Source organism: Saimiri boliviensis, chromosome 16 (assembly GCF_048565385.1).
Source record: "Saimiri boliviensis isolate mSaiBol1 chromosome 16, mSaiBol1.pri, whole genome shotgun sequence".
Taxonomy (NCBI): domain Eukaryota; kingdom Metazoa; phylum Chordata; class Mammalia; order Primates; family Cebidae; genus Saimiri; species Saimiri boliviensis.
In genome coordinates this window covers 80,313,760-80,340,999 of record NC_133464.1, presented here as the reverse complement: position 1 = coordinate 80,340,999, position 27,240 = coordinate 80,313,760, and the positions used below count along the sequence as shown (strand labels likewise).

Sequence of the window (27,240 nt, the reverse complement as noted above, 5' to 3'; positions counted from 1 at the left end):
ATGACCTTAGGTATGGCAATGACTTTTTAGATGCAACACTAAAGGCATGATTAACAGAAGAATTGACAAGCTGGATTTCATTAAAATTGAAAACTCCTGCTCTGCAAAAGACAACATCAAGAGAATGAGAAGACAAGGGACAGACGGGAAGGAAATATTTGCAAAAGAACACAGCTGAAAAAGGATTGTTTTCCAAAACATACAAAGAATTCTTAAAACCCGTCAGTAAGAAAACAAACAACCATTAAAGTGGGTCATTTCATTAAAGAAGACATACAGATGGCAAATAGGCATATGAAGAGGTGCTCCACATCACGTCATTGGGAAAACACAAACTAAAATAACAATGAGATATCATTACATACTTATTAGAGCAGCCAAAATCCAGAACACTGCCAACAGCAAATGTTGGCAAGGAGGCAGAGTGATAGGAACTGTCATTTGCTGCTGGTGGGAATGCAACACGAGACAGCCACTTTGGAAAACGGTTTGGCAGTTTCTTATAAAACTAGCCATTCTATTGCCCTAAAATCTAGCAATCATGCTCCTTGGTATTTGCCCAAAGGAGCTGAAGAAATACATCCACACAAAAACCTGCACATGGGTGTTTATAGCAGCTTTATTCATTATTGTTAAAACTTGGAAGCAGCCAAGATGTCCTTTGGGAGGTGAGTGGGTAAATAAACTATGAATATAAGCATATAATTTATATAATGAATATATAATGAATTTATATAATGAATATTAAAATATATAAACTATGAACATAAAAATATTCATATGATGGAATATTATTCAGCAACAAAAAGAAATGAAATATTAAGCCATGGAAAGACCTGGAGGAACTTTAAATGCATATTACTAAATGAAAGAGGCCAATCTTAAAAGGCTACATACTATATGATTCCAACTATATGAATTCTGGAAACGGCAAAACTATGGAAACAGTGAGAAAGATAAGTGTTTGCCAGGGCTTGGGATTAAGGAAAGGATGACTGAGTAGAGCGCAGAGGATTTTAGGGCAGTGAAAATACTCTGTGTGGTACTCTAATAGTGAATACATGTCATTGTATGTTTCTCTAAACCCATAGAATGTCCAACACCACGGTGAACCGTCATGTAAACTTTGTACTTGGGTGATTATGATGTTTAGTTGTAGGTTCACTGATTGAAACAAATGTACCACTGTGGTGGGGAATGTTGATAATGAAGACTATGCATGTGGGGACAAGGGTGTATAGGAAATCTCTACCTTCCTCTCAGTTTTGCTGTGAACCTGAAACTGCTCTAGGAAAAGATTTTTAAAAATCACACACATACACACACACACACACACACACACAGACACACACAATTTTAAAAATGAGAGCAGTACTTTACAGATTGCTGTGAAGATAAAAATCTGTTAACGAATGCAAAGTGCTTATTAGGATGGCACCAGCATGGATTAAGACCCATCTAAATGCTAACCATTCACCTTATTAAACAATTTGTCCAAAGTCAAAGACCAAGACTTACTAGTATCCAAATAGGGATTTGAAACCAGTCTGAAGCCTGGATCATGTTGTTTCAACCGTAGCTAATTAATTGATATTTGATGAAGGAAGGAAGGAAGGGAGGGGTGTTTACTGCTTTAGTAAGCTACCTATTTTGAACAACACAATCAGCTAGCCAACATAATTCAGCAAAAATACATCAAATGACAAACAACAAATATTTTAAATAGTTAAAGGAAAAACTGTAGAGTATTAGAACTAGAAGGACCATAAAGAGAAAAACAGATCACCTCCTCATCTACAAGCAAGGCAAGCATTTCATTATTATTGTTAAAAGTTATGAAATGCCAGAAACTTAAGGCCTTTTTAGCGTAAGGGGATTTCTTCTGAAAAAGTCCCTTGCTTATTTTTCTTAAAAGATCACTTGAGGAAGATTTTTTTTAAATCCTTAAAACCATAAAGTTTTGATTCATTATTTTTCACACTTCTTGATTATAAGGGAAAAATGAGAGAATACGGTCTATTTTATTGCCTTTGGACTTTATTACCATCTTTAGATTTCTTTTTCTTTTTCTTTCTTTCTTTCTTTCTTTTTTTTTTTTTTTTTTTGAGACGGAGTCTCACTCTGTTGCCCAGGCTGGAGTGCAGTGGTGCGATCTTGGCTTACTGCAACCTCTACCTCCTGGATTCAAGCAATTCTCCTGCCTCAGCCTCCCGAGTAGCTGGGACTATTGGCATGTGCCACCATGTCCGGGGAATTTTTTTGTACTTTTAGTAGAGATGTGATTTCACCATGTCAGTCAGGCGGGTCTTGAATTCCTGACTCCAAGTCATCCGCCCGCCTCGGCCTCCCAAAGTACTGGGATTACAGGCGTGAGCCACCACACCTGGCCCATCTTTAGATTTCATAATTCCACCATAGTCAACAACTTTTCAAAGTCTTAAGTTGTGTTCAAGTGGCTTATTCAGGACTATGTTCATTCTGATTATTTCTGAGTACTTATGTAGCTCTACTAAATGCCTGACGATGTACAACTGCTTTGTTGCTAGTAAGTCTTAGCAAGGTGGCTCTAGAGAGCTGGCATGTCAGATTTTTCTGGTATGGATTTTAGGGAGCCCCAGAAATTGTTTTCTCTCTGAGGGAATGGCCTAAATGTTTTACAGGTCCACACACCAAGTGTTAAGGATGACATTCCTAGGACATCCTAGGAGAACACATGTCTGGGGTAGGGGCAAAGGTGACTGACTGCCAAGAAGTCTACCCACATGAGTGGCTTCTGTCCCAGTCACATGTCAGGGTCTTCTATAGTCAAGCTCCCTTGGTGTTTAATGACAGAAATGTTTTTACAAGGGAAATGTGACATGGCAGGACTTAAAGACATCAAGAATGTCTTCCATCTAATTTTCACGTAGCTGGAAAGGAAAATGGTTAAGAGTTAAGTTTCTGTTCTCTAAACTCTCGCCAGGTGGTCCTAATCAGCTGTCTCTCAGTGATGGATAGAATGGATAATCTCCTTCATACTTCAGCCCTAGAGGGAGTGCACAGCCAGGCTGTGGAGGGGTCTGTTCCCCGAGAAAAAAATCTGTGATTGCAGACAACATCATCATCATCATTGTGTATTTTAAACCCTAGACATATTTGTTTCCCCTCTTTCACATCTTCATCAAAATGAAAAAATAAATCCAGCAAAACCTGGCCTTGTACTAGATTTTTTATGAAGATGTGTATAGATGTGCCAGAAAATTCCTGGGAATTCTTTAGAGAATTCGAAGGGCAATTCTGCAGATGCAAGTCAGTCTCAGATTACCGTCATTCTTGGAATCTCACCTGGGCTTCCAGAGGTGTCAGCCAGAGACTGAGAGCCCCACCTTTGTTCACCCCAACATGTTCACCTGTCTCCTGAGCAAATGCATCAAGTGAGGAAGTGAGAAGAAAAACGCGATTCATCACCCAAGCTGTCTGCATTTGTGGCCTCCTGGTGATGATGCAAGGACTTAAGCAACTCTATGGTAGAAACCCTAGACAATTCCTGATCAAAACTTTGGAAACCAGTTCCTACTGGAAGATTAGTAGTAGAAGAAACATACGTTTCAGGAAATAAATGGAGGAAGCCACATGTTAGGGACAGAGGTGATGTAAGGGAGGGGAGCTCTTTGGATGGACAGGGGAAGGAGTGAATGAGGCCATGTGGAAAATGGAAATTTAAAACACAGAAAACTCTAGACATTAGTCAAGCAATATCATATAATGTCATAGATTTCCTAAGAAATCCATGTCTAAAAATTTCAACCAACTAATGTGGCTAAGAGTTTGTGTTTTGTTTTGGAAGCTTTCTTGTTTTTTTCCTACAAAATGTAAACTGTTTTTGCTTATTTTCCCTTGGAGGAGAATTGTGATGAATAGAAACAATATTTTGTCTTTAAAGTTTCTCTTGTGAAATTATGACAGTGATTCCATTGACATATTTTTGAAACTTTGGCAATCTGTTCAGCCATGTGCCGCTCTCTGCCCATCACGGTGCTGACCTGCATGAAAGCATGAACACCTCCTTTCAGTCTGGGGATGAAGGGCCCACGTTCCTTGTGCATTCCCACCTTACAAGGGTCCTTCTGATTCCCCCTCAGGGGAAAGTGGAGGCGGCAAGCCTCAGCGAAGAAGCCTACAGATTGCTGCTCTGTTGCTGTCCCTGCTGGTTCCATGGAGATGTTTATTGGACTTGCCATACCAGCCTGGCAGATTGGGCAACAAACACCATCTGCCAACCATCACCCAGCTGGGCAGTGTTGGCTGAGCCTCCTGTGTGTACCAAATTGTGTCAGATCTGGGAAGGGATCTAAAGGCAGGCAGTGCTGAAACAACAGCCACGCCTCACAGAACATGAATAGGGGTCCTCATTAGAGGATATTAACAGAGCCCTCTTCACTCCTTAGAGACCTACTTCTGAACAATAGTTATTCTTTAAAGAATAAAACTCATGCTTTAAAAAATACTCACAAATCTGTGAGCCATGGTCCTAGAAAGTAACCGGGGGACTCAACAATTACAGGATTCTGTGACTTTGCCTTTAGTGTCTCCCACAGAACAAACAACAGGGCCTTGCATGGAGTAGGTACGTAATCAACATCTGCAGGCAGACTCCTGCCAGTGGAAACTCCTGGGCTAAGCCTCTGAGTGGGAAAACTCAGTTCAGGAATTAAATGAGTGGATTACACAGAACCACTCAAAAGCAGTGGACCCAAATCAGCTAAAGGAGAAGTCTTCTTTCCACTGCCACATTTTTCTCCAGGCCTCTGTTTCAGTACTGGTGTGCCAAAAAAGAAAAAAAAATCCCAGTGCTTACAATTGGCATTGCTTACCTAAATAATAGATATGGCCTACCCTGGCAACTTTTAAACTTACTATGCTAACTTTCACAATAAGAAATACGTTTTACATCAGACCCATTAAACACATGCACATGCACATATGTACTTTACATTCATGTGGCTATAATGGATATATGTGTGTATAAAATTGAAACAAAAATAGTTTTACTAAACAATGCATACCCTTACTCTTTACAGGATGTTTTCTTTTCTGTCCTGGGTTGGTTTTTCTTTTTTGAGACAGGCTATGTTGTCCAGGCTGGAGTACAGTAGCTATTCACAGGTGCAATCACAGCTCACTGCAGCTTCAAATCCTGGGCTCATGTGATCCCCCTGCCCTAGCCTCTTAAATAGCCAAGACTACAGGAGCATGCCCCAGCTCCCAGCTGTCTTTTTTTTAATGCAGGTTGCAACCCATTCATTTAATTCCATAGCCCATTAATGAATTTGGATGCATATTTTCAAAAGCTCTGCTCAACTTAGTAAAGTTTTCCTCGAAAGAAAAAGAAAAAAAATAAATTCGAGATTAAAAAATTTTAGTAACTATATAATCTATGTTCTTAACAATGAAAACAACAACTAGGCTGGCCGCGGTGGCTCACCCCTGTAATCCCAGCACTTTGGGAGGCCGAGGCAGGTGGATCACGAGGTCTAGAGATCGAGACCATCCTGGTCAACATGGTGAAACCCCGTCTCTACTAAAAATACAAAAAATTAGCTGGGCATGGTGGCACGTGCCTGTAATCCCAGCTACTCAGGAGGCTGAGGCAGGAGAATTACCTGGAGCCAGGAGGCGGAGGTTGCGGTGAGCCGAGATCGCGCCATTGCACTCCAGCTTGGGTAACAAGAGCGAAACTCCGTCTCAAAAAAAAAAAAAAAAAAAAAAAAATAGCAGGGCATGGTGGCACATGCCTGTAATCCCAGCTACTTGGGAGACTGAGGTAGGAGAATTGCTTGAACCAGAGGTTGCAGTAAGCTGAGATGGCACCATTGCACTCCAGCCTGGGCAACAAGAGCAAAACTCGATCTTGAAAAACAACAATTAGTTCATAGTTTGATGTCAAGAGCTGCAACTCCAGTGCAGGGGATATAGCCCTAACCTGGGGATCTAACCTGGAGCCCCGTCCTGGCTTCTCACTGTATGAGCTCTGTCTAGCTCATAAAAGTCACTGAGGCTGTTTTCTCGTATATAACATGGAAGAAATACCAACTCCCTTTCTCTCAGAGATAATTAAGTAAGAGCTGTTAAGGAAATCTGAAGTTCAGTTCAAATGAGTGCATTGAATCCTCCTCAGAACTACCACTCCGCTACAGCCTGGGTGACGGAGTGAGACTCCGTCTCAGAAAAATAAATAAAAAATAAAAAAAGAATCCTCCTCAGAATATCTGCACTGGTAGGATTTCTCCTTGCTCAAGGTTTCATAGCCAGGCAGAGCTTTTTTTTTTTTTTTCCCACTAAACACATTTACACAAAAGCATAATTATTATTATCTCCCAGAATACCTAAGTTGTTAGAAATTTTGCTGCTTTCAGTTACATACCCAATGCATTCGATAATTTTTCTACCTCAAATTATGCTGCTATACAAATCTCATGAGTTTTATGATATGGGAAAGTCAACTGTGGAAAATTTTGTTATAAAAATGCTCCAACCCATTGACTTCAACAGAGCCAGAGAGGAAAACAATCAAGTCAAGAGAACCAGAAGAACAGAGATGAGTTTCTTTTACAGGGATGAACTAGAAGGGATCTACCTCGCCCCCATCATTTTTGCTTTTTGATTATAATTTTTCGAGAGGAGATATGGTATTTAAATAGGCCCTAGAAACTTGCAGCTGGTGAAAGAGAGATACAAGCTAACTTCACAGTATGGGGAGCTCAACATGCTAAGTTTAAGATCTTGCTAACTAAATTAAAGAGAAGTATTGAATACTTGGGAGAATGCTATTAAAAAACTCATCTGGTCAGTTTTCTTACTCTACAGTCCTAACTCGTAGATTAAGTAATATTTTCAATGAAATCCTCTAATTTTGAGGAAAGGCTGACCTGGAGCCAATTTCCTGTGTACATCAGTGTGTCAGAAAAGAAGGGCAAAAGTGCTCCTTTTTCTCTCCAAGGGGATGAAATCCACCTAAATAGCCCTAACATTACCATTCTTCTAGAAATTAGTAGAAGAACTGTACTCTGTTGCAATTAGGAGGTGCTTTGTAATTTGTTTTTGTTTATGACCTGGTATTTTGTAGCTATAATTAATGAGGGATTCAATTCATTTTCAACAAAGCAATTTTTACAAATGCATATCAGATTTACCAAGGGTATATCCAGAGAGGAGGAGGATGATGATAGTGCCTTCGCATCAATGTAATTTAGTGTGGCAAAGCTCTACCTGGCTATGGGACCAAATGGCCCCTTCCAGGATTCTGAGTCTTCCATTAATTCCCCTCTTTCCCTCAGCCACCCAGCCTCTGATCATCAAGGCCAATGAATCCCCCAATTCTATCAACTCTCCTTCCCCACCACAACCAAAGTGAACTCAGGACACCTCCTTCCTCCTGCTTTGATGCGCAGAGCAGGCCCCTATCAGGCCTCCCTGCCTTCGTCTTGCCCCTTCTGATCTCCTCCTGTCACTGAGAATGTGAAGGGAAAGCCTGGCCACCTTGTTCTGGTGCTAGCACTTTTCCATGACTCCCGAAAGAGCCCTGATGTGAAGTGGATTCTTGGTCCTTCGCTTGTAAAACTCAGAGAATGATGCTTCATTGGATGGTTGTGAGGATTAAATGGCATAAAGTAAATGAAACCATTTGCTTTAAACAGTCCTAACTCATATATTACAGTAATATTTTCAATGAAATCCTCTAATTTTGAGGAAAGGCTGACCTAGAGCCAATTTTAACAAATGAAACAATTTGTTTTAAACAAATGGTTTCATTTACTTTATGCCATTTAATTTTTTACATTGAAACAAATGTAAGAAATTATATTAGTGGAAATTTAAATTTACTAGATAATTCAGTAATTAAGTAAAGTAGTTAAATATAATTACTTGGCCGGGCGCAGTGGCTCAAGCCTGTAATCCCAGCACTTTAGGAGGCTGAGGCGGGTGGATCATGAGGTCAAGAGATCGAGACCATCCTGGTCAACATGGTGAAACCCCGTCTCTACTAAAAATACAAAAATTAGCTGGGCATGGTGGCACGTGCCTGTAATCCCAGCTACTCAGGAGGCTGAGGCAGGAGAATTGCCGGAACCCAGGAGCCGGAAGTTGCGGTGAGCAGAGATCGTGCCATTGCACTCCAGCCTGGGTAACAAGAGCGAAACTCCGTCTCAAAAAAAAATAAATAAATAAAAATAAATAAATAAATAAATATAATTACTTGGGTACTTAAATTGATTTAATACATCATGCCAGAGGTTTGGTGGATTTACACAAGCTGGAATGAAAAAGCACTGATACTGATTTTTCTGTACATTACATATCAGATGTTACATCCTCATCAGTGCTCAGGTGGGAACTGTGCCTGTTACGCAGCAGGCAATCAATAATGCCTAAATAATAGTTTGTTCATTGTTTACATGCTGGATTTAGTGATATGTAGACAGAGCTATACTCCTGATTCTTTTTCTGAAAACCCCATTAGACTACAAATCTACCTTTTCAACAGATGTGTCTACATAGGGTTACTCATCCTTATAGAAAAATAAAATGAAATCCCAGTAATCTGCAGATGCTTATTGGGGCTAAAATCCTCCAAACATAAAGTAAATATTCAACAGTAATAAATACATGTTAACCAAGTTAATATCTAGCGAGTAGCCACAGCTGTGTATTAGGAAATGGTTGGAGTTTTATTAATGCTCTGAGTCATCAGAGATAAGTTTTGTGCCCCTGAACTAAAATAAACCTGTCATGGAAGAGTTCAGTAACAATGGAAGCAGAAGACCAAATTTTCTCAGTGAGACAGTTAATACAATAATGAAAAGAGAGATACATAAAATATTAGGCTCCTTGGAAAAGTTATGATTGTTTAATGGATTATATCACAGCTACCCTGGACTTTAATAAGGTGTGATTATGAGACCAGTATCACTCTACCAGGAAACATAACAAAATATGTGTTACTATTCATAGTAGTACAGATATAGGCTCATAGTCACTGTTTCCTAAATATTCGCTGGTTAAATTAATCAGCAAACAAGATTCAGAAGACTCTTCTGTGGTTACCATTATTGATTCCAACATCTTTTAGTATCAGTGCTATTTAAAAATAGTGGTCTCATAATATTATGACAATTTTCTTAATGAGCTCATATAATATTCATAGTATATGTATATATGTGTGTATTCCACAATAACCTATGAAATACAATGCATTTCACAGTCCTTCCTTATCTAGAAACGATCTTTATGATAGACAGTTTTCTAACGTCCAACAAGTTGTGCAAGTGTTTTATGATATTAGAACTTGTAATTTTCTGCAAATGGCTGTGGACTATTACAGGAACACAGACATGATAAATACGGGACCTCATGGCCACTGCTCCCCCACAATCCCGCAAGAGACATCAATAATCAGTCATGGCACTTTTTCCCACTAAGCCTGGAATTTATCCTCAAATGTCGATTTTAACATAGTATTCCACACAGCACCTGTTAACCCATTCATTTATTCATTTAGCAAATATTATTGATTTCTTAACTATGTGCAAGGCACCGTACCAGGAAGGCACACTGCAGATAAAAGTCACTCAAGACAGACATGGACCTTACCATCACAGGACTTAGATCAACAATGGATTTGACACCCAAAGTCCTGATTATTTGCTAGATCTGCTCTGTTGTATAGTTGAAATGGAACTAATTCTAAATAGCAGCGTCTCTTTTGTGACAGTAGGGGACTGAGTGTCCCTGGCTCCATAAAGTCATGTCTATTGAATAGTTTAGGCGTTAAAGGTGAAAATAGCTGAACACTGTTTATTAGGAAAAAAAAGATGGCGTTCTTTTTATTCATTTAAGTGTTCAATTTGCAAGTCACACTGATAAACTCACAGGAGAAAGTTTTTTGAAACTATTAGAATGAATAAATTTTTCTCCCATTCCCCTGTAGAGACAGGAGCAGTCTGTGACTCACTGTTAAGTGTTTTCCTTTCTCTACAAATGTCGGAAAGAACACAATATGCTATGTGGAATTAGAAAAAGAGAACAGATGGCTGAGTTTATGGCTTTTTCCATCACTATCAAGCATGTTGTCTTTCCCCCTCAGCTGCAAAATTGCTTCTCTTAAAGTCTCTGCTCTTAATGCTGCGCCTTCCCCACCCTGCCTCATTCCTGCCTGCCATCCTTTCATTCCTGCTTTAGAAGTGGGCTGACTTACCCAAGCAAGGTTCCCCGGCTTACATCCCACTCGGATGTGGAAGTGGGCTGACCGCATCCCTTCATGGCAAACTGCTTGGATGGTTTGAACCTTACAGCTATCTACCCCCTGGACAAGTGCAAAATGTCAAAACAGTTCGGAAAATCAGGGACGGGAAAGTGGCTCAGTCAAAATCAGGCTGATAGCAGCTACAAAGATGTGACTGTTAGTAACAGGCAACTGTTCTGCTGTCTCCTAAGACTAATCCTGAATCTGGATAAGTACATATTATGCTTGGGGAAAATACTCTCTAGTTGCTTTATTTCACAAATTAAAAAAAAACAAAAACAACTCATGGCCAGCTGCGGTGGCCGATGCCTATAATCCCAGCACTTTGGGAGGCCGAGGCAGGTGGATCACCTAAGGTCAGAAGTTTGAGACCAGCCTGACCAACATGGCAAAACCCCATTTCTACTAAAAATACAAAAATTAGCCAGGCGTGGTGGCATGCCCCTGTAATCCTAGCTACTCGGGAGGCTGAGGCAGGATAATCGCTTGAACCTGGGAGGTGGAGGTTGCACTGAACTGAGATCATGCCATTGCACTCCAGCCTGGGTGACAGAGTGAGACTCCATCTCAAAAAACAAAACAAACAAACAAATAAAAAAACTCACTAAAGTGTGAATTCTACTGTACTACCTCCAATGCAAAGACCCACTTCTTGAAGTCACCAGTAGACCCACAATGTATATCTAGTGATAGATGCTGATGGTTGGTTGTTTTCTTTTGTTTTTTAACCTGATTCTATAACTGAAGTGCCTACTAATTTTGCTTTGTGTTCTCTACAGCCTTGTGTGTGTGTGTGTGTGTGTATGTATATTTTTCTTTAATCCCCTCAAGATTTGGAAATTGGCTGAAACTAAACAAGGAAAAAAAGTGACCGGCCATTTTTATTATTCTTTCTCACAGTTCCAATTTTACTTGTGAGTTTCTACTTCTTAAAAGATTTTGTTAATTTCCCTTTGAATGTTACTTCACTTGTTCATTCTCTAAGGAAGAAAAAACAGTATCATAAAAATTATGAATTAATAAAAATGATTTTTCTATGAGTATCATAAAAAATGAATCAAACGCGATTCATTTTTACCCTTTACCCTTTGCACTGTATCCTGGTCAGTGCCAGTTCTCATGTCATTACAGTAGTTCCTCAGTGAACATGAAATAATACAACATTGTCCATTGGAACCAATTATATAACACTCAAGAGATATAACAGCAACATTGAGTTTATTAATTTAGTAGAAACACAATATTTTACAGTTCTAGCATATAAGAGAATGCAGTTAAGTTAAATGACAAAAATCATGTATTCTATTTTGGGCTTCTCAATAATTAAGAAATAGAGCTAAAATCCTTTCATTCATTTATTCATCCAACTATGGGCCAGATACTGTGCTAGGATCTGTGGATACAGAGGTGACGCATACAGACCAGTGTCTCTCTCTTTATGGAGCACACAAGTGACTGACTGGGCCTTGACAATTCTGGTTAAAATTGACATTCATGAAAGTGTCTGCAACTAGGATGGAATCTCTTTCCGAACCCTTTTCTTTCATACTCACTAGGAAAGCCACCCTTCCAATGGACCAGGGTAGATTTATGACCCACTGAAAAGCAACAGCAAACAGAACGTAGAAAATGGAAGTCTTACCACTAATAAATATATAGATTGCAGATTCTGTTTTCTTCTTCTTTGAAATAGGTACAGCTAGGTATTTGCAGCTGTAGAAGCCAGTGTGGTTTGCTTGAGCTGTGTTCAAGGTCAAAGTACTGCAGAATTGTTTCCCATTTCTTCCACAGGCAGATTTAGTTATGCTTAGCCTTTCGCTTTCCTTACTCACCGATTCAGGCAAAGACCATCCATGGGCTGCTTCCCCTCTGCAATCACAGATAAGAAAACAAAACATGGTTATGGTTGGGCCCCCGGCTCAGCACCAGTTCCTAAGCATTCATTTTATTAGGAAGCTGAGGTCCTCTCTTAAGTGTAGTCATCTTCCTCTTTACGGGAAAGCAACACATTTAGAAAAGCTATTGAACAATACTCAGAATAAAGATGCAGAACTATATGGGCATCCCTTCCCCCATTTCCCTGAGTGAGTAATGCTCTCCCTTCCCCATGGATCCCCTTTCATGGGAAGCTGGATGCATATGGTTTGCACTTTGCAGTTCATGGGCAATCACTGAGGTCCCTACCTTTCTACTTTGCCAGGGAATGATTTTGCCTGAGGCATGGTGACTAAATTATTCCCAAACCATCCCAGTCACTTACCTGCATTGGAGATGCAGTGTCTGGCCTGCTTGCATGACGTGCTGCTTGCCTTTTAAACTCAGTTCAGGACCTTTTAATTTTGAACCTGAACTAGACCCTGGAAAACAAATTTTTAAAATGTATTATTTGCAAATTACCTTCTTACCTGTTTTTACTTATCTTTCCATAAAGGTGAGTTTTAATTTTTAGTTTATTTACATCTTTAATTTACTTGCATCTTTAATTTATATGCAAAAGATACACTAATAGAAATTTCTCTTCATTCACAAATTTTTTCTAGCTCTACCTTTGCTTATAGATATTATATATCCTTTTATACCAAATGACCTAAATAACATCCAAAAGCCTATTTATGTAGAAGGTTAATGGATTCATATAGGTTCAATGCAATTATGTTAGAATATAAAATAACTTGTTATAATATTCAAATATGTAATAATTTAGTAAAAACTTTTAGGAATAAATGTCAGTGTCACCCAAGATAGATTTCCAAAACTGAACTTCTTCCAGTGTGGGCCATGTGCTCCTATAGGCCTGTTCCATCTTTTTTCTGAATAAAAAGTACAGAAATTTTCCTGGGTTCTGGACTTAGTGCAATCATTAGTTGAGCAATGATATATTTTTGGCCAATCATTTCCCTTTCTGAACCAGTTTCCTCATTTGGAAAACTAATTTGAGAATCAAAATCAGTTTTAGAAGCCATTTGGTTTGTCTTACGTAATCTATGAGTTCCCTCTAAAATGGTACAGTCAAAAGGGAACTGTTCACACTCTTACGTGACATTTGTCAAACATCTCACAGAGGATTGTTGTGAGGCAATGAAGTCAGGTGGTGAAAGTGCCTTAAAATCTACACATCTCTAGATGAGGCAGTAATGACATCAATTTTAGTGACGAGTTGTGTCACTCTAGACAAATCATCTCTCTCTTTCCTGATCTCACTTCTCTTATCTGTAAAAAAGAGATTGGACTAGATGACCTTGAAATCTCTGACCTTCCATTTCTCACAGTCCCAGCCTGATACAGCTTGGATGTTGACCCTCCAAATCTGATGCTGAATTGTAATCCTCAGTGTTGGAGGTGGGGCCTGGTGGGGGGTGTTGACCCTCATGCATGGCATGGTGTTGTTATTTAGATCTGATTATTTAGAAGTGTGGCACCTCCCCGCCTCTCTTGTTCCTGCCCTCACCATGTGATACACCTGCTCCTGTTTTGCCTTCGACATGAGTAAGGGCTCCCTGAGGCCTCACCAGAAGGCGAGCAGATGCTAGCACCATGCTTGTACAGCCTGCAGAACTGTGAGTCAATTATACCTCAATAAATTACCAAGCCTCAGATACTGCTTTTTATTTGTTTGTTTGTTTGTTTGTTTTTCCCTCAGATATTTCTTTACAGCAATACAAGAACAGCCTAACAGTCAGCCTCATGATTTTTTGAACCATAGGTGCTAAAGACACTGAGCTTCCCTTGAAACTCTTATTCACCAATCAGAATACTCTCGTAAGGATCTCACTCACCTCCTGCCTCCCCTCATCCCTCACTCTCTCTTCTCCTTCTCCCTCTTATTCACCAGCCTCCTCCTCCTCCCCTCTTCCCAGGCAGCTGCAATGCCTTGGAAAGGCAGGGGATGAGGGGCCCAGGATTAGCATTCCTTGGGTGGGAATAGAAGTTAGTGGGAGGGAGGAAAGATATTCTTGGAGAGAGGAAAGTTTAGTATTGGGCACCAATCTCAGGGCATAGTTTTACTTTTAAAAAAATCGGTTTAAGTAGTGGAATTGAAGGCAGAAGCTTGAAGTGAATGGTCACGTAGGCTTTACCATTAGGTCACGGATCTGTGAGAGGAGATGCACGTGACAAATACCATGGTTATGCCCAGCAGAGCTCTCCAGCGTTTCTCTTGGGTTTGAATCTATCAAAGAAAACTAGATTCAGTTATATCTGTGTTTGAAGCTTAGCTTTCCCACTTACTGACTGCATGACTTTGGCATCACTTAATTTGCTGCTCCTCGGCCTCCTCATGAGCGGAACCAGAAACCTTATGAACTACCTCATAGGCAGGGTGTGTGGATTCGGTGCTGTGCTGTGGAAGTGGCTGGCTTGCTGCCTGGCATATGGCAGATGCCCACTGTCACTGGCATCTAGAGGAATCACTTCTCCTCCCCCTGCTTCTGTCAGAATATTTTGCTGGGTGTGTAATTGCAAATATATTAAATTAACATATGCTTTTCTGGTATTGCTAATAATAGAAATTAATACCTTTTTAAAATTCTATTTTATTTTTGAGACAGAGTTTCACTTTGTTTCCCAGGCTGGAGTTCAGTGGTGTGACCTCGACTCACCCTGCAACCTCCGCCTGCCAGGTTCAAGCAATTCTCGTGCCTTAGCCTCCCGAATAGCTAGGACCACAGGTGCATCCCACCAGAGCAGCTAATTTTTTGTATTTTCATTAGAGATAGAGTTTTGTCATGTTTGCCAGGCTGGTCTCAAACTCCTGACCTCAGGTTTTCCGCGCATCTCGGCCTCCCAAAGTGCTGTGATTATAGGCGTGAGCCAAGCCTAAATTAATATCCTAAAAGTAACTTTTATAGACAGTAGATCCTGGTATCAAAGCACTCCTAAATAAAATGGCTAAATATTAACTAAATTAAAATCCCTGTTTTATATGAATCCCATTGATCTATCAAATAACCTCCTAGAACAAGTCAACCCCTTCAGGTACCTAGGAACATATTTTAACTCATACTTATCCTTATGAGTTTCTTGAGGCAAACTGTAGCTCAAAATCGGGGATCTGTGGAAACACCAGGCTTTTCTAAAGCCACAGCCAGCAATGGATAACACCTGCCCTGAGAAATTTCCACGCCAGAATAGTTTCTGCCCTTCTTTAAGGCCTGGAACGCTGGGGATTTAATTGAACACCTGTTCATGTGCTGGAAAAAATCCATCAAAGCTGCCTGTGGAAAATTCTGGCATTACTTGTGGTTATCCCTGTGGTCTCGGTCTGGAGATGCTCAGCGCTCCAGTCCAGGAGAAGGAACGGTTCCCCTGTTTGTGACATGAGGTAAATCACGCTGCCTACGTCTTGGTTTCCAAATCATATGAATCTTTCTTTATCAGCCACCTAGAACACCAGTACTCCTGACCCTCATCAGAGGAAACCGCTTACTTCAAAGAACCACCCAAAGCCCAGCAGAGAGAAGTGCTATTTATTTATTTATTTATTTATTTATTTTTGAGATGGAGTTTTGCTCTTGTCACCCAGGCTGGAGTGCAATGGCACAATCTCGGCTCACTGTGGCCTCTGCCTCCCAGGTTCAAGTGATTCCCCTGCCTCAGCCTTTAGTGTAGCTAGGATTACAGGTGTGCGCCACCACACCCAGCTAATTTTGTATTTTTAGTAAAGACTTCTTTAGTAGAGGTTTTGCCATGTTGGCCAGGTTGATCTCGAACTCCTGACCTCAGGTGATCTGCCCACCTCGGCCTCCCAAAGTGCTGGGATTACAGATGTGAGTCACCTCACTTGGCAAGAAGTGCTATTTAGAGAAGATCTCTCTAACAGTGTGCCCTCTAATTGTTCCTGTCTGCACTCCCCACATTGTCCCCCAACCAGAAGAAGACAACATAACTGAATGGTTAAAATACATTGATAAGAATGGGGTTATTGTTAAGTTTAGGGGAAAATGTTTAAAAAAAATATGTTGTTACATAATTTGTCTTCAGCAAGATCGTGAATTTTGCACTTGGAATGAGGAAGCTAGATAAAAATATTTAACCAAAACAAAGGAAAACAGAAGTATAAGGAAACAAATTTCCAAGTAACTGGTGACTTCGAGTACATTACTATCCTTCAGTTAATAGGAAACCGGAATCTCACAAAGGTTATTGGAGGTGTCAAGTTTATAGTTTAACAGCAAAATGAATAAGAAAAAGGGAAAGTGATAATATCTATTTCTCAAATGCTTTAAATTCACATTATTAGGCCTTACAACGTTTCTTTCAGGCAGTTTAATGTCCATACACCTATCTGAGTAATGAAGATTCAACAAACTTTTTTTTTTTTTAGCATCTACTACATGCCAGACACTTGCACATCTTATCAGTGATTTCTATAAAGATAGATATGTATATACATATCTAAAAACATGTGCGCAGTCACAGCATGGGGAGCTCAGCTTGCTTGCCTCAGTAGCTCACAGTCATACTGACCATTTAGATAATAAATCCACTGCCTATTTCATTTTCAAGGGTGGGGTGCTATAATTTAGCAATGGAGCTCAGATGGGGATCAAAACTTCCCACTGCTTTACATGGCAGCCTAGAAATCTGTTTTAAAAGAATGATTTTGTCCTCCCAATAAATGATCTTGTCCCTTCTGTGAACTACTGTTTTCATCAAAATCAATTACAATACAATCATAAGAGGCACACAAATCTCCTTACATCAGGAAGACTATTATTTAAACAAAACAAAACCAAAAAACTCAACACAGAGCGTGAAAATGGGCTTTATCCCATGCTGCTTTGTTAGAAAAACTTAAGGTCAAGCAGTATGGGCTAATGGCATTAAAAAAGCAACAGGTGAACGTGGACTTATTTGAACACTGACACTTTGTATTGGTCTTATCTGAGAATTTGCTTCATTGTGTTTCTGTTCTGTATTACCTGGCAGGTGGAACAGAACTTTACAACTCTTTGACACAAACCCCTTCTCTCCTTCCCCACATGCTAAACCTCACATAGAAAGTCTATATATGTAGACTGTTCTAAAATGCCACCTTCATTCCCCACCTTCTTTTCATTAGGCAAAATGGAACACCTTCTTTGACTTCAATGGGAAGAGTGAATACATACCCAAGTAAAGGATGGCTTTATTTTGCAACCAAATCCAAAGCCCAGATGATTGAGGCTCTATCTTCAAGTGCTCTTCAAAGCTACCATGATGGATACTGAAAGAGCCAACTCCCACTAGAAGTCATTATGAACCAGATAGTCTTGCTGTCACTTTTAAAACTCAAGATTCTCAATCTGACTAAATGTATCTTTAGAAAACTGCGATTTTTATTAATCTGGATAAAAACAGTGTTCTAGCTGGTTGAATGCAACTTCAAGGCAAATCTCCTGGCCCCTCTCTCACCAGATGCCGCCCCAGTGCCCCTTAGTCTATTGAAGTCTTAGGGTTATTCTCTATAAGAAAGGAGCTTTATTTGAATATAAATCACCAAACATCTGTGTTTTTCCATTTTTTATTATGAGTCATTAATCTCCCTAGCTCCACCACTTACTAGTTCTGTTGTGGCCACGGGCAGGCCACGTTAAGCCTCAGATTCTTTATCTGTTAATACAGGAGGTTAGACCTCGGTTTTTATGATCCTTTTCAGCTAACAGTTCTGATCCTGGGATCACAGTAATTGATTACAATGCATAATTAAAAATCACATTTTAATAATACTTACAGTTAGTAAAAAAAAAAAAAAAACAATAGCCCAATTAAAAAAATCAACCAAGGATCTGAATAGACACCTTCCCAAAGAAGATATATAAATAACCAATAAGCCCATGAAAAAATGAAGGCCCTCATTAGTCATCAGGAACATGCAAATAAAAAACACAGGGAGACACCACTCAAGGCCAACTCGAATACTTTAAATAAAAAAGATAAGAACAAGTGTTGGTGAGAATGTGGAGAAACTGGAATCCTCTTACAATGCAGGGAGGATTTTTAAATGGTGTGACCCACTTTGGAAAACAGTATGGCAGTTCCTTGAATGGTTAAATATGGAGTTGATCGTAATTTAAACACATGATTCAGCAATTACACTCCTAGGTATCTACCCAAGACAGATGAAAACACTGTCCACATAAAAAATTACACACAAATGTCCACAGCAGTATTACCTATAACAGCCAAAAAGAAACAACCCAGGCCCGGCACAGTGGCTCATGCCTGTAATCCCAGCACTTTGAGAGGCTGAGAAGGGCAAATCATCTGAGGTCAGGAGTTTGAGGCCAGCCTGGCCAACATGGTGAAACCCGTCTCTACTAAAAACACAAAAAATTAGCCGGGCATGGTGGTGCACGCCTCTAGTCCCAGCTACTCGGGTGGCTGAGGCAGGAGAATGGCTTGAACCTGGAAGGTGGAGGTTGCAGTGAGCCAAGATGGCGCCATTGCACTGCAGCCTGGGTGACAGAGCGAGACTCTGTCAAAAGAGAAGAGAAGAGAGAAGAGAGCAGGGAGAGAGGGAGGGAGGGAGAGAGGGAGGGAGAGAGGGAGGGAGGGAGGGAGGGAGGGAAAGAAAAAAAGGAAGAAAGAAAGAGAAAGAAAGAGAGAGAGAAAGAAAGAAAGAACGAACCCAATGTCCATCAGCTGATGAATGCGTAAATAAAATATGGCATATCATTACAATGGAGTGTTATTTGGCAATAAAAAGGAATGAGGTGCTGATACGTGCTGCCACACAGATTATCTTGAAAGTATTATGCTGGTGCACAGAGAAAGTCACGTAAGCACACAAGGAGAAAGCAATTGTCTACAAGCCACAGAGAGAGACCTCAGGAGAGACCAGACCTGCCAGCACCTTGATCTCAAGTTTCCAGATTCCAGAATTATGAGAAAACAAATTCCTTTAGTGTTACTGTTAAAAAACAAAAACAGGCTGGGCATGGTGGCTCATGCCTGTAATCCCAGCACTTTGGGAGGCAAGAGCAGGTGCATCAACTGAGATCAGGAGTTTGAGACCAGCCTGGCCAACATGGTGAAACCCTGCCTCTACTAAAGATACAAAAATTAGCCAGGTGTGGTGCTGCACACCTGTAATCCCAGCTACCCAGGAGGCTGAGGCATGAGAATCGCTTGAACCTGGAGGTAGAGGTTTCGGTGAGCTGAGATGGTGCCCCTGCACTCCAGCCTGGGCCACAGAGGGAGACTCTGTCTCAAAAACAAAACAAAACAAAACAAAAAAACCCACAAATCACTGTACTAAGTAAAAGAAGCCAGTCACAAATGGCCACACATTATATGATTCCATTTATGTGAAATGTTCAGAACAGGCAAATCCATGGAGACAGGAAGGTAGATTAATGGTTGCCAGGGCTTGCAGGGGAGGGAATGGAGAGTGACTGATAATCAGCATGGGATTTCTTCTGGGGCATGAAAATGTTCTCAAATTAGATTAATGGTGATGGTTACACAACTCTTGAATATACTAAAAACCACTGAATTATATACTTTAATATTCTTGTCTCTTACAGTCATTATTTTGGGGTATCATATTCTGGTCTCCTATAGTATGTGAGCTTTATCTCAATAAGGCTGCTATTTTTAAAAACCCAACAACTTATGACTAAAGTAATCATAGAGTTATGTTGAAGGCCTACAATATCCAGTTATTTTGAAATTTGCTGCCAAATATGTGTGAGGTTTTACATTAGTTTTTCCAGCTTAAAACTCTGGAAGGCTGATTTTAGAGAAATAATTTTTCCTTCATGTTCGGTAACATCACTACATAAAAGAAGTTTACAAACATGTTGCAAAAAAACTTGCTGTTCTCTCCCCCACTACAATCTTTTAAATTTAATTCAGTGTTAGTTTTAAATCACTCCTAATTGCATATTTTGAAATTTCCCTATTTAAAATGAAATTTTTAACAAATTATGTTGCTAAGACTCGCTGAAGAAATGTGTTTCCTTTTACATCAATTTTTTTCATTTTTAATTTATTTGTTATTAACTTAAAGCTCTGTAAATTCCATTTATTTCAAATGAAATGCATCTGTCTTTGATTTTGCATACTGTGTTTTCAGTAGTACATAATCCTACATGATAAATGTCCTCTTCATCTAAATAGAGATCCCCAAGTATCGTGTTTCTAAAATTTGAATTTAAGATCATGAGCCCTTTACAAAGGTTGTTTGAGGTTAATTAAACATAATTCACAATAAAAGAAGATATTCTTTCCTTAAGATGTAGCTTATTAAAGGCCTGTCTCATAGACTGAATCTCACAGAATCTTTGTGGTTGGTGGCAAGGGTGGGAGAAGGGTAAAGAATGTAATTGCAAAATTCCAGAAGCTACCAACGTTTTTATTTGCGATGCTAATTCTTATAGGGCACTGATACTTAATTAAAAAGTTAACTCTGGTTCTTAACCTCTGTGTCATACCTCTATCCAAGTACTTAGCAGATAATATAAAGTGGACATTAAAACTGAATGCCTAGATTAAAATTACCATATCAAATGGAGACTACACTACCAGCTATGCTGACAAGGACCATGCTTTGATGAAGAGCATTATAATGTCCCATCTCCTCTCACTTCCAGAATGATGGAGAAAGGCCAGAGAGTTCATATTCATCTACCAATAGCCTAAATAGATGACGGGAAAGCTATGGGAATTCGTATGAACTGAAAGCATATTTTTTAAGCCCCACAATTAGCAATGACATTAATTTTTTAAATGTCGGGTTTGTTTTCCAAAACAACTGGCCTTAAATCAAGGAAGAATGTAAATAAATGAAAGGATGTGCACAAATACACACACACACACACACACACACACACACACACACACACACGCCTACTGACATGCATGCATATACTTTTCTGTCCATGAAAACTTCAAGTTTGTTTGAGTGGTGGTGGGGATGTTGTTGTAGAACTAGAAGAGGTTTTTGGTGTGTGCTTTAATTACATTTTTCATTCAGATTAGGCTTAGGGAAAGCTCTTTCTAGGCTGGGATTTAGAAATTGACTTGTATGTGGCAAAAGCATGAAGCAATGACTCACTGCTGACTAATCCCTTACGCAGATAAGATTTGTGACTTTTCCATGGGCAACTTTACAAATCTGTAATATTTTATTTTAAGGTAACTGTGTTATTGGTCTTCAGGGTCCACAATAGGACTGAATGTTTAGGTAGCTGCTGTCCAGCAACATTATATTTTTCATGTGTAGAAAGTTTCTAATCCTAGGAACCTGCTTTTTCCTTTAAATCTTTATCGTATATTAAACTCACTATTTTACCACACTGATTTCTTGCTTTAGGGGTTTTGCCATTCTAAGTAATCCCCAAACTATTAGATTCAATGTGTGAAGTCTCTGATCTCAAAGCCTGAATAGAACATTCAAAATAGTCATGTATATAGCATTTATGTCTTGAATCCAGGTGTCAAAAAATAAATCAAGAAATTACCTAAATGTGTAACACCAGCAATTAGCATTGGCACTTCTCTCCAAGTATGTTCATTTCAATAATTCTGCTCTGGTTTGTTTGTTTTAAGCCTGTCCTACAATTCATATTTTAATTGTCTGTCAATGAAAATCATAATTAGGTTTTGTAGCTCTTGGCACAAAAGACATCACACTGTTAGCCACTGAAGTGGCCGAAGTCTAAAATCATCAGAACTTGGACAGTTTTCATCCCATCCATAAACAGGTCATTAACTTTACTCATTTTTCCTTAAGCTTTATAAAAGTTATTTAAAAGGAAAAAAAATATGTGTGGTTTAATATGCTTACCAGGAAAAAATGCTCTAATAACATCAACATTCCTACTGTCAATGTTTACGAGGGAAACATGTCTTCCGCATGCCTCTCTGAGCTTTTTACTTGACACTGCCTTCTCTGAAGGTCACAGTTGAACAGGGCACATTCATTGATCACTAGGCCTGTCACCAAGCTACCATCAGGGGCCTACCCTTCCAATGACCTATAGCCATGCACAACTCCTTTTCGTGTGACATCAGTTAATTAAGGTTGGTTTGGGAGAAATCTCCTGCTGACCAAGAAGTTACCTTTTCCCAAAAAATGCTCTACTCCCACATCACTGGCCTGGTATTAAATGAGTTCAGAAACCACTTCCCTAGAGCTGTCTAACAACATGTCATTTCAATTTATCATAAGATGTCATGAAAGTTGTCTGAGCTGCCTAGGGCAAAGGTCAAGATCTGGTTGACAGGGCATGAGACATCACTCGTAAAATATTCAGTAGAGAAGTCTGGTAGACCTTCACCTGGTTATGCAAAGGGCCACAAACAGAGCAAACACTCTCTATGCCCCAAAAATGCACAGAGGAACGTTGTGTCTGTTAGGCAGGGCTTGGACGCATCTCTGTTTTCTCTATCAATGGCAGGAAACTTGTTAAATTTGAAGCATACTCCCCATGGGCTTATGTTCTTATCCAACATCACTGTTCGGAGGTCTTTGTGGAAGCTGGGCCCTGATATCATGTCTTACAGAATGGATCATAATCACCAGTAGTGTTATGCTACTCAGAAGTTATTTCAGGCCAGAATATACACATTTTCAGATTGTGAACACCTGGAAGAGACATGATAACTGATTGCTCAGCAGAGGTGCAATTTTAATAAACACACACAATGTATGTGAGACTAAATATGCACGTGGCTTAATGAAAGTAGGTTTTTAAATAAAGTTGTTAATATTATATCAATTTGTGCATCCTCTTTAGAATCATGGTACCTGATCAGTGACAAAATGCTTTTAGCTGCAAGAGCATTTGCATAGAGTTGTATTATTAAGAGTAGTAGTGGCCAGGCACAGTGGCTGACGCCTGTAATCGCAGCACTTTGGGAGGTCAAGGCGGGTGGATCACCTAAGGTTGAGAGTTCAAGACCAGCCTGACCAACATGGAGAACCCTCGTCTCTACCAAAAGTACAAAAATTAGCCAGGCGTGGTGGCGCATGCCTGTAATCCCAGCTACTCAGGAGGCTGAGGCAGGAGAATTGCTTGAACCCGGGAGACAGTTGTGGTGAGCCAAGATCACACCATTGTACTGGGCAACAAGAGTGAAACTCTGTCTTAAAAAAAAAAAAAAGAAAGAAAGAAAGAAAGAAAGGAGTAGTGGTGATAATAATATGCTTAAACTGCCTTAACATTAGACTTCTAATCTCTAAATTATTTAGGATTCCAAATTTCAGTTCTGCCAAAGGCATCCTCCATGTTCTCATTAAATAAACAACTATCAGTTTGGAAGCATAGTATGGAATGCATGTGACTAGTAATCTAAAATGGAAAGTTTTCTCTGCTTTACATAGCATCAGGATTACAGTTTGGTCTATGTCCAGATAGTTTACCAAATACTCAGCTTTCATTACTGTTCAGTGTCAAGGTTCCAGGCATCTATAGAGATGATAACATCAGGTCTCAATGTTATGGATTTGTCATTTACATGGATCCCTATGGGTTCCCTTAAAAGGAAAGTCTCATAGAAAAGGTCTGGGAGATATTTTATCAATTCAGTATAGGAGCTTGCCACGTAACAGTTAAAGTATCAAAGTGGGAATTGGAAACTTTAAATTTTATTCAGCCATATCTTATATCTTGTCATGTGACATTATCTTCATATCCATACACAGTTCCTTCTGGGAAAAAAATGAGTATGTCATGGAGCTGTAATGTGATGCTATTAGATTACCATAAAAATGCATTTTGTTCAAGTTTCTATTTTGATTCCAAAATAATGCCTTCACATTTTTGTGCAATAAAATGAAGAAAAAAGGCTGGCAAACAGGCAGACAGACAAGCATGCACCTTGGCACTGCAGCCATTCATGCAAGAAAAGCCAAAAATGTTATTATAGAAATACAAAGCTTATTTATTCTCTTCATACAGACTTTCAACTTTAAAATCTATTACAAATAATGACAGAATATCATTCGCTTTGTATATAAAAATGAAGGCAAGATGAAATAAGATTGGAAGGCTGAATGTGACAAAGTTCTGATGTTAATTTTCAGCTTACTTTGATACAGTTTATGGGGTCCAAATTATATAGAAAACATCTTTCTGGAGTCCTTTAGACTGTTCATAAAGGAGATACTTTAAATACACTAAGAGGAAAGTTGAGAAGATCTCTATCTTTGCAACCAATAATGTATACAAATTCTGTGACCTTTGAGACTTAAGTGGCCAAGAGTGTGCAATAAAGTTATCCATCATAGGGGAATTGAAATTGTGAAAGCTACATTAGCAAATTTCTAAGACTCATTAAATGCAATTCTTGACAATTGTGTTTTCTATTGTCACAATCAGTTTCCTTCTAAGTTAAACAATTTGAAATATAATTGCCTTTCATTACACATATTTTGGAGATTCATCATGCTTAGAAAATGGAGTGGACATGTTGATTAAACTGTTCTTTTTTATTCTGGGTTTTTCTGATTTCATGTTTTCTTAAGATATCCTTCACATAGTAAATATTTGTAAGAGCTATGCTTTCCTAAGATTTCAAAAACTTAAAAAAACATAGATGGAATTAATGTTATACAAGTTTTGCTGAGAGTCAAGTTTCTGTAAGGAAAAGTAATCTATTAAAACCAGTATGTTTTCACCAGCAGCATCTCAATTTTTAAAAGAGATAATTTACCGAATGTTTTTCGCTCATTTCAGCATGTGATATTAAGGCCTTTCTTAAAAATACCCATAGAAGACTTTAGAGTTGTTTGTCTCAATGCCTGGGGAATGCTGGTTTTCCTTACTTGGGGCATGTATGCTCATACGCCTTCATTACCCTACCTAGAACTTGATTTCTAGAAATTAGCCTTTTTTGTATCATACAAGACATTATGTCTCTAACAGAAGAAAAACAACAACAATTTCTGTTTTCAGTTGGCCACCAACCTAACAGCTTTAAAATAACGTATGAATCAGTGCATTCTGGAGGACAAGACCAAAACCAGTAAGTAGAAGTTACATAAAACCAAAAAGAAGAGCTCTGTGGAGAGGTAGTACTGTCTCCAATGCCGAAGCTGTTCCCATGAAATTAAGCCCCTATCTCCTTGCGGTGACACTGATGAACTGGGTTAAGGGTTGGACGCTCATGTGCAATTTCAGGAGTCTGGGAACTCTGCCCTCATTTTCCTATGTTTCTTATCTCTCTTTTACTGCCAGCCAACCCTGGTTTCCCCACCACTACATTCTCTATATGACCTCTTTCTCTCACTCCCTTACCTTGTTTATTTCTCCATCTTCAACCTCAACATTTATTCTTTCATTTAATTTTTTGCACATATACTTAGAGGGATACCACAATAAACAAGACAAACAAGGTTGCTTCCTTTACAGTGCTCATGACTTAGCGTGAACAACAGATAAAATAAGTATATATAGATATATATGTAATGGCATAAAGAGAATTTCTGCTTAAATAAATAGAAAATTACATTATATTTGGGTGTTATCATGGGGAAGTGCCAGGCGTGGAGGTACCTCACTCAGCCCAGGGAGTGAGAGACTTCTATTAGAAGAATGAAGTGGAAGGTGAGACCTGAGGAATCAATGTGTATTTGCTAAGAGAAACAGCAGGGTCGCCCGGGTGCGCTGCCCCACACCAGTAATCCCAGCACTTTAGGAGGCCGAGGCGGGCAGATCACCTGAGGTCAGAAGTTTGGGACCAGCCTTGCCAACATGGCGAAACCCCATCTATTAAAAATACAAAAATTAGCCAGGCATGGTGGCAGGCGCCTGTAATCCCAGCCACTTGGGAGGCTGTGGCAGAAGAATCGCTTGAACCCAGGAGGTAGGGGTTGCAGTGAGCCAAGATTGCGCCACTGCACTCCATCTGAGCAACAGAGTGAGACTCCGTCTCAAAAGCAAATAAATAAATAAAAATAAACAGCAGGGTCTCTTTCTCCTTCAAAGACTTTCACATCTTCCCACCCTCTAAGCTTCCTCTTTCCTTTTAAACAATTGTTTTCTTCTAACAGTTTCACATACATTTTCTTGTTTGTTACAACTCTGTTTCCTGCAGCCTCTACCTAGGAGGAGAAAGCTCTGTCATCTTCCAGTGTTCTGGTTGGCGTATTTTTTGTCTAGGGTCTACCTGACTTCACCTGCCACTGGAAAAAAAAGCCACAAGTAATCATGCTCTAGACATATACCCAGGTCACGTTGTGCTTGTTGAAAAGAGCACCATGGAAGCCGACCAGGGTGGAGATCCAGCAATGAGTGAATGAATGAGGACTGTCGGATATGATGCATTAGCCAGGACTTCATGTTCTTAATGTGTCCTTCCTTCTGGAAGTTCACCTAGCCAATACCATGCATGGCCCAGAGCCAAGAGGAAATCATTTTCAACCAAAATGTTCTCATCCCAGGTGACAAAAACAATGGCAGCAATAGTAACATTTCCAAGTGACACAGGCTATGTTGGGGTACATAGAAATTAAAGGTGCCAATTAACTGTCTTCTGTGCTGTTTGGGAGCCTGAGCCAGTTAAGAGGATCCCAGCAGGAAGACACAACTCAAGGAAAATATCTATTGGGAAGCAATTCTCTAGAGGCTGGGCAGCATAGATCCTTGTTCTCAATCCTGAGTCTAGAGTCAATTCAGAAGAACATGGCCAGCTTAGCCCAAAATGAGAAAATGGTCACTGGACCTAGAGGATAATCCAAATGGAAGGAACAGAACATCGCATGTATACTGGGAGAATTGTTGCCGGCTCCTTATATACTTATACACACCTACACACACACACACACACACACACACACACACACACACACACTTAGAAGGGGAACCAGTGAGGAACCATGACTCCTAGAAGGGCTCTAGACCCAGAGAAATAGCTCAGGATATGGTTTCTGTTAGTTCAGCCAGTATTTATTGAGTGACTGCTATGTGCCAGGCACTGTACTGGTTCACAACTGCAAAGATGGATCAGAAACATTTCCTCCTCTTGAAGTG

At 39.6% G+C, this 27,240-nt stretch overlaps 1 protein-coding gene across 3 annotated transcripts in view; it reads right to left on the bottom strand.

Annotated features, from left to right (window-relative positions):
• FLT1 (fms related receptor tyrosine kinase 1) overlaps nt 1-27,240 on the bottom strand; it is a 196,752-nt gene that overhangs the window by 155,079 nt on the left and 14,433 nt on the right. For all 3 annotated transcript variants that reach the window (XM_039473122.2, XM_074387903.1, XM_074387904.1), the window contains exons 2-3: nt 12,543-12,639; nt 11,925-12,151 (exon numbers count right to left, since the gene is read on the bottom strand). In XM_039473122.2, coding sequence (XP_039329056.1) covers nt 11,925-12,151; nt 12,543-12,639 — 324 coding nt within the window. The remainder of the gene's footprint in view (nt 1-11,924; nt 12,152-12,542; nt 12,640-27,240) is intronic.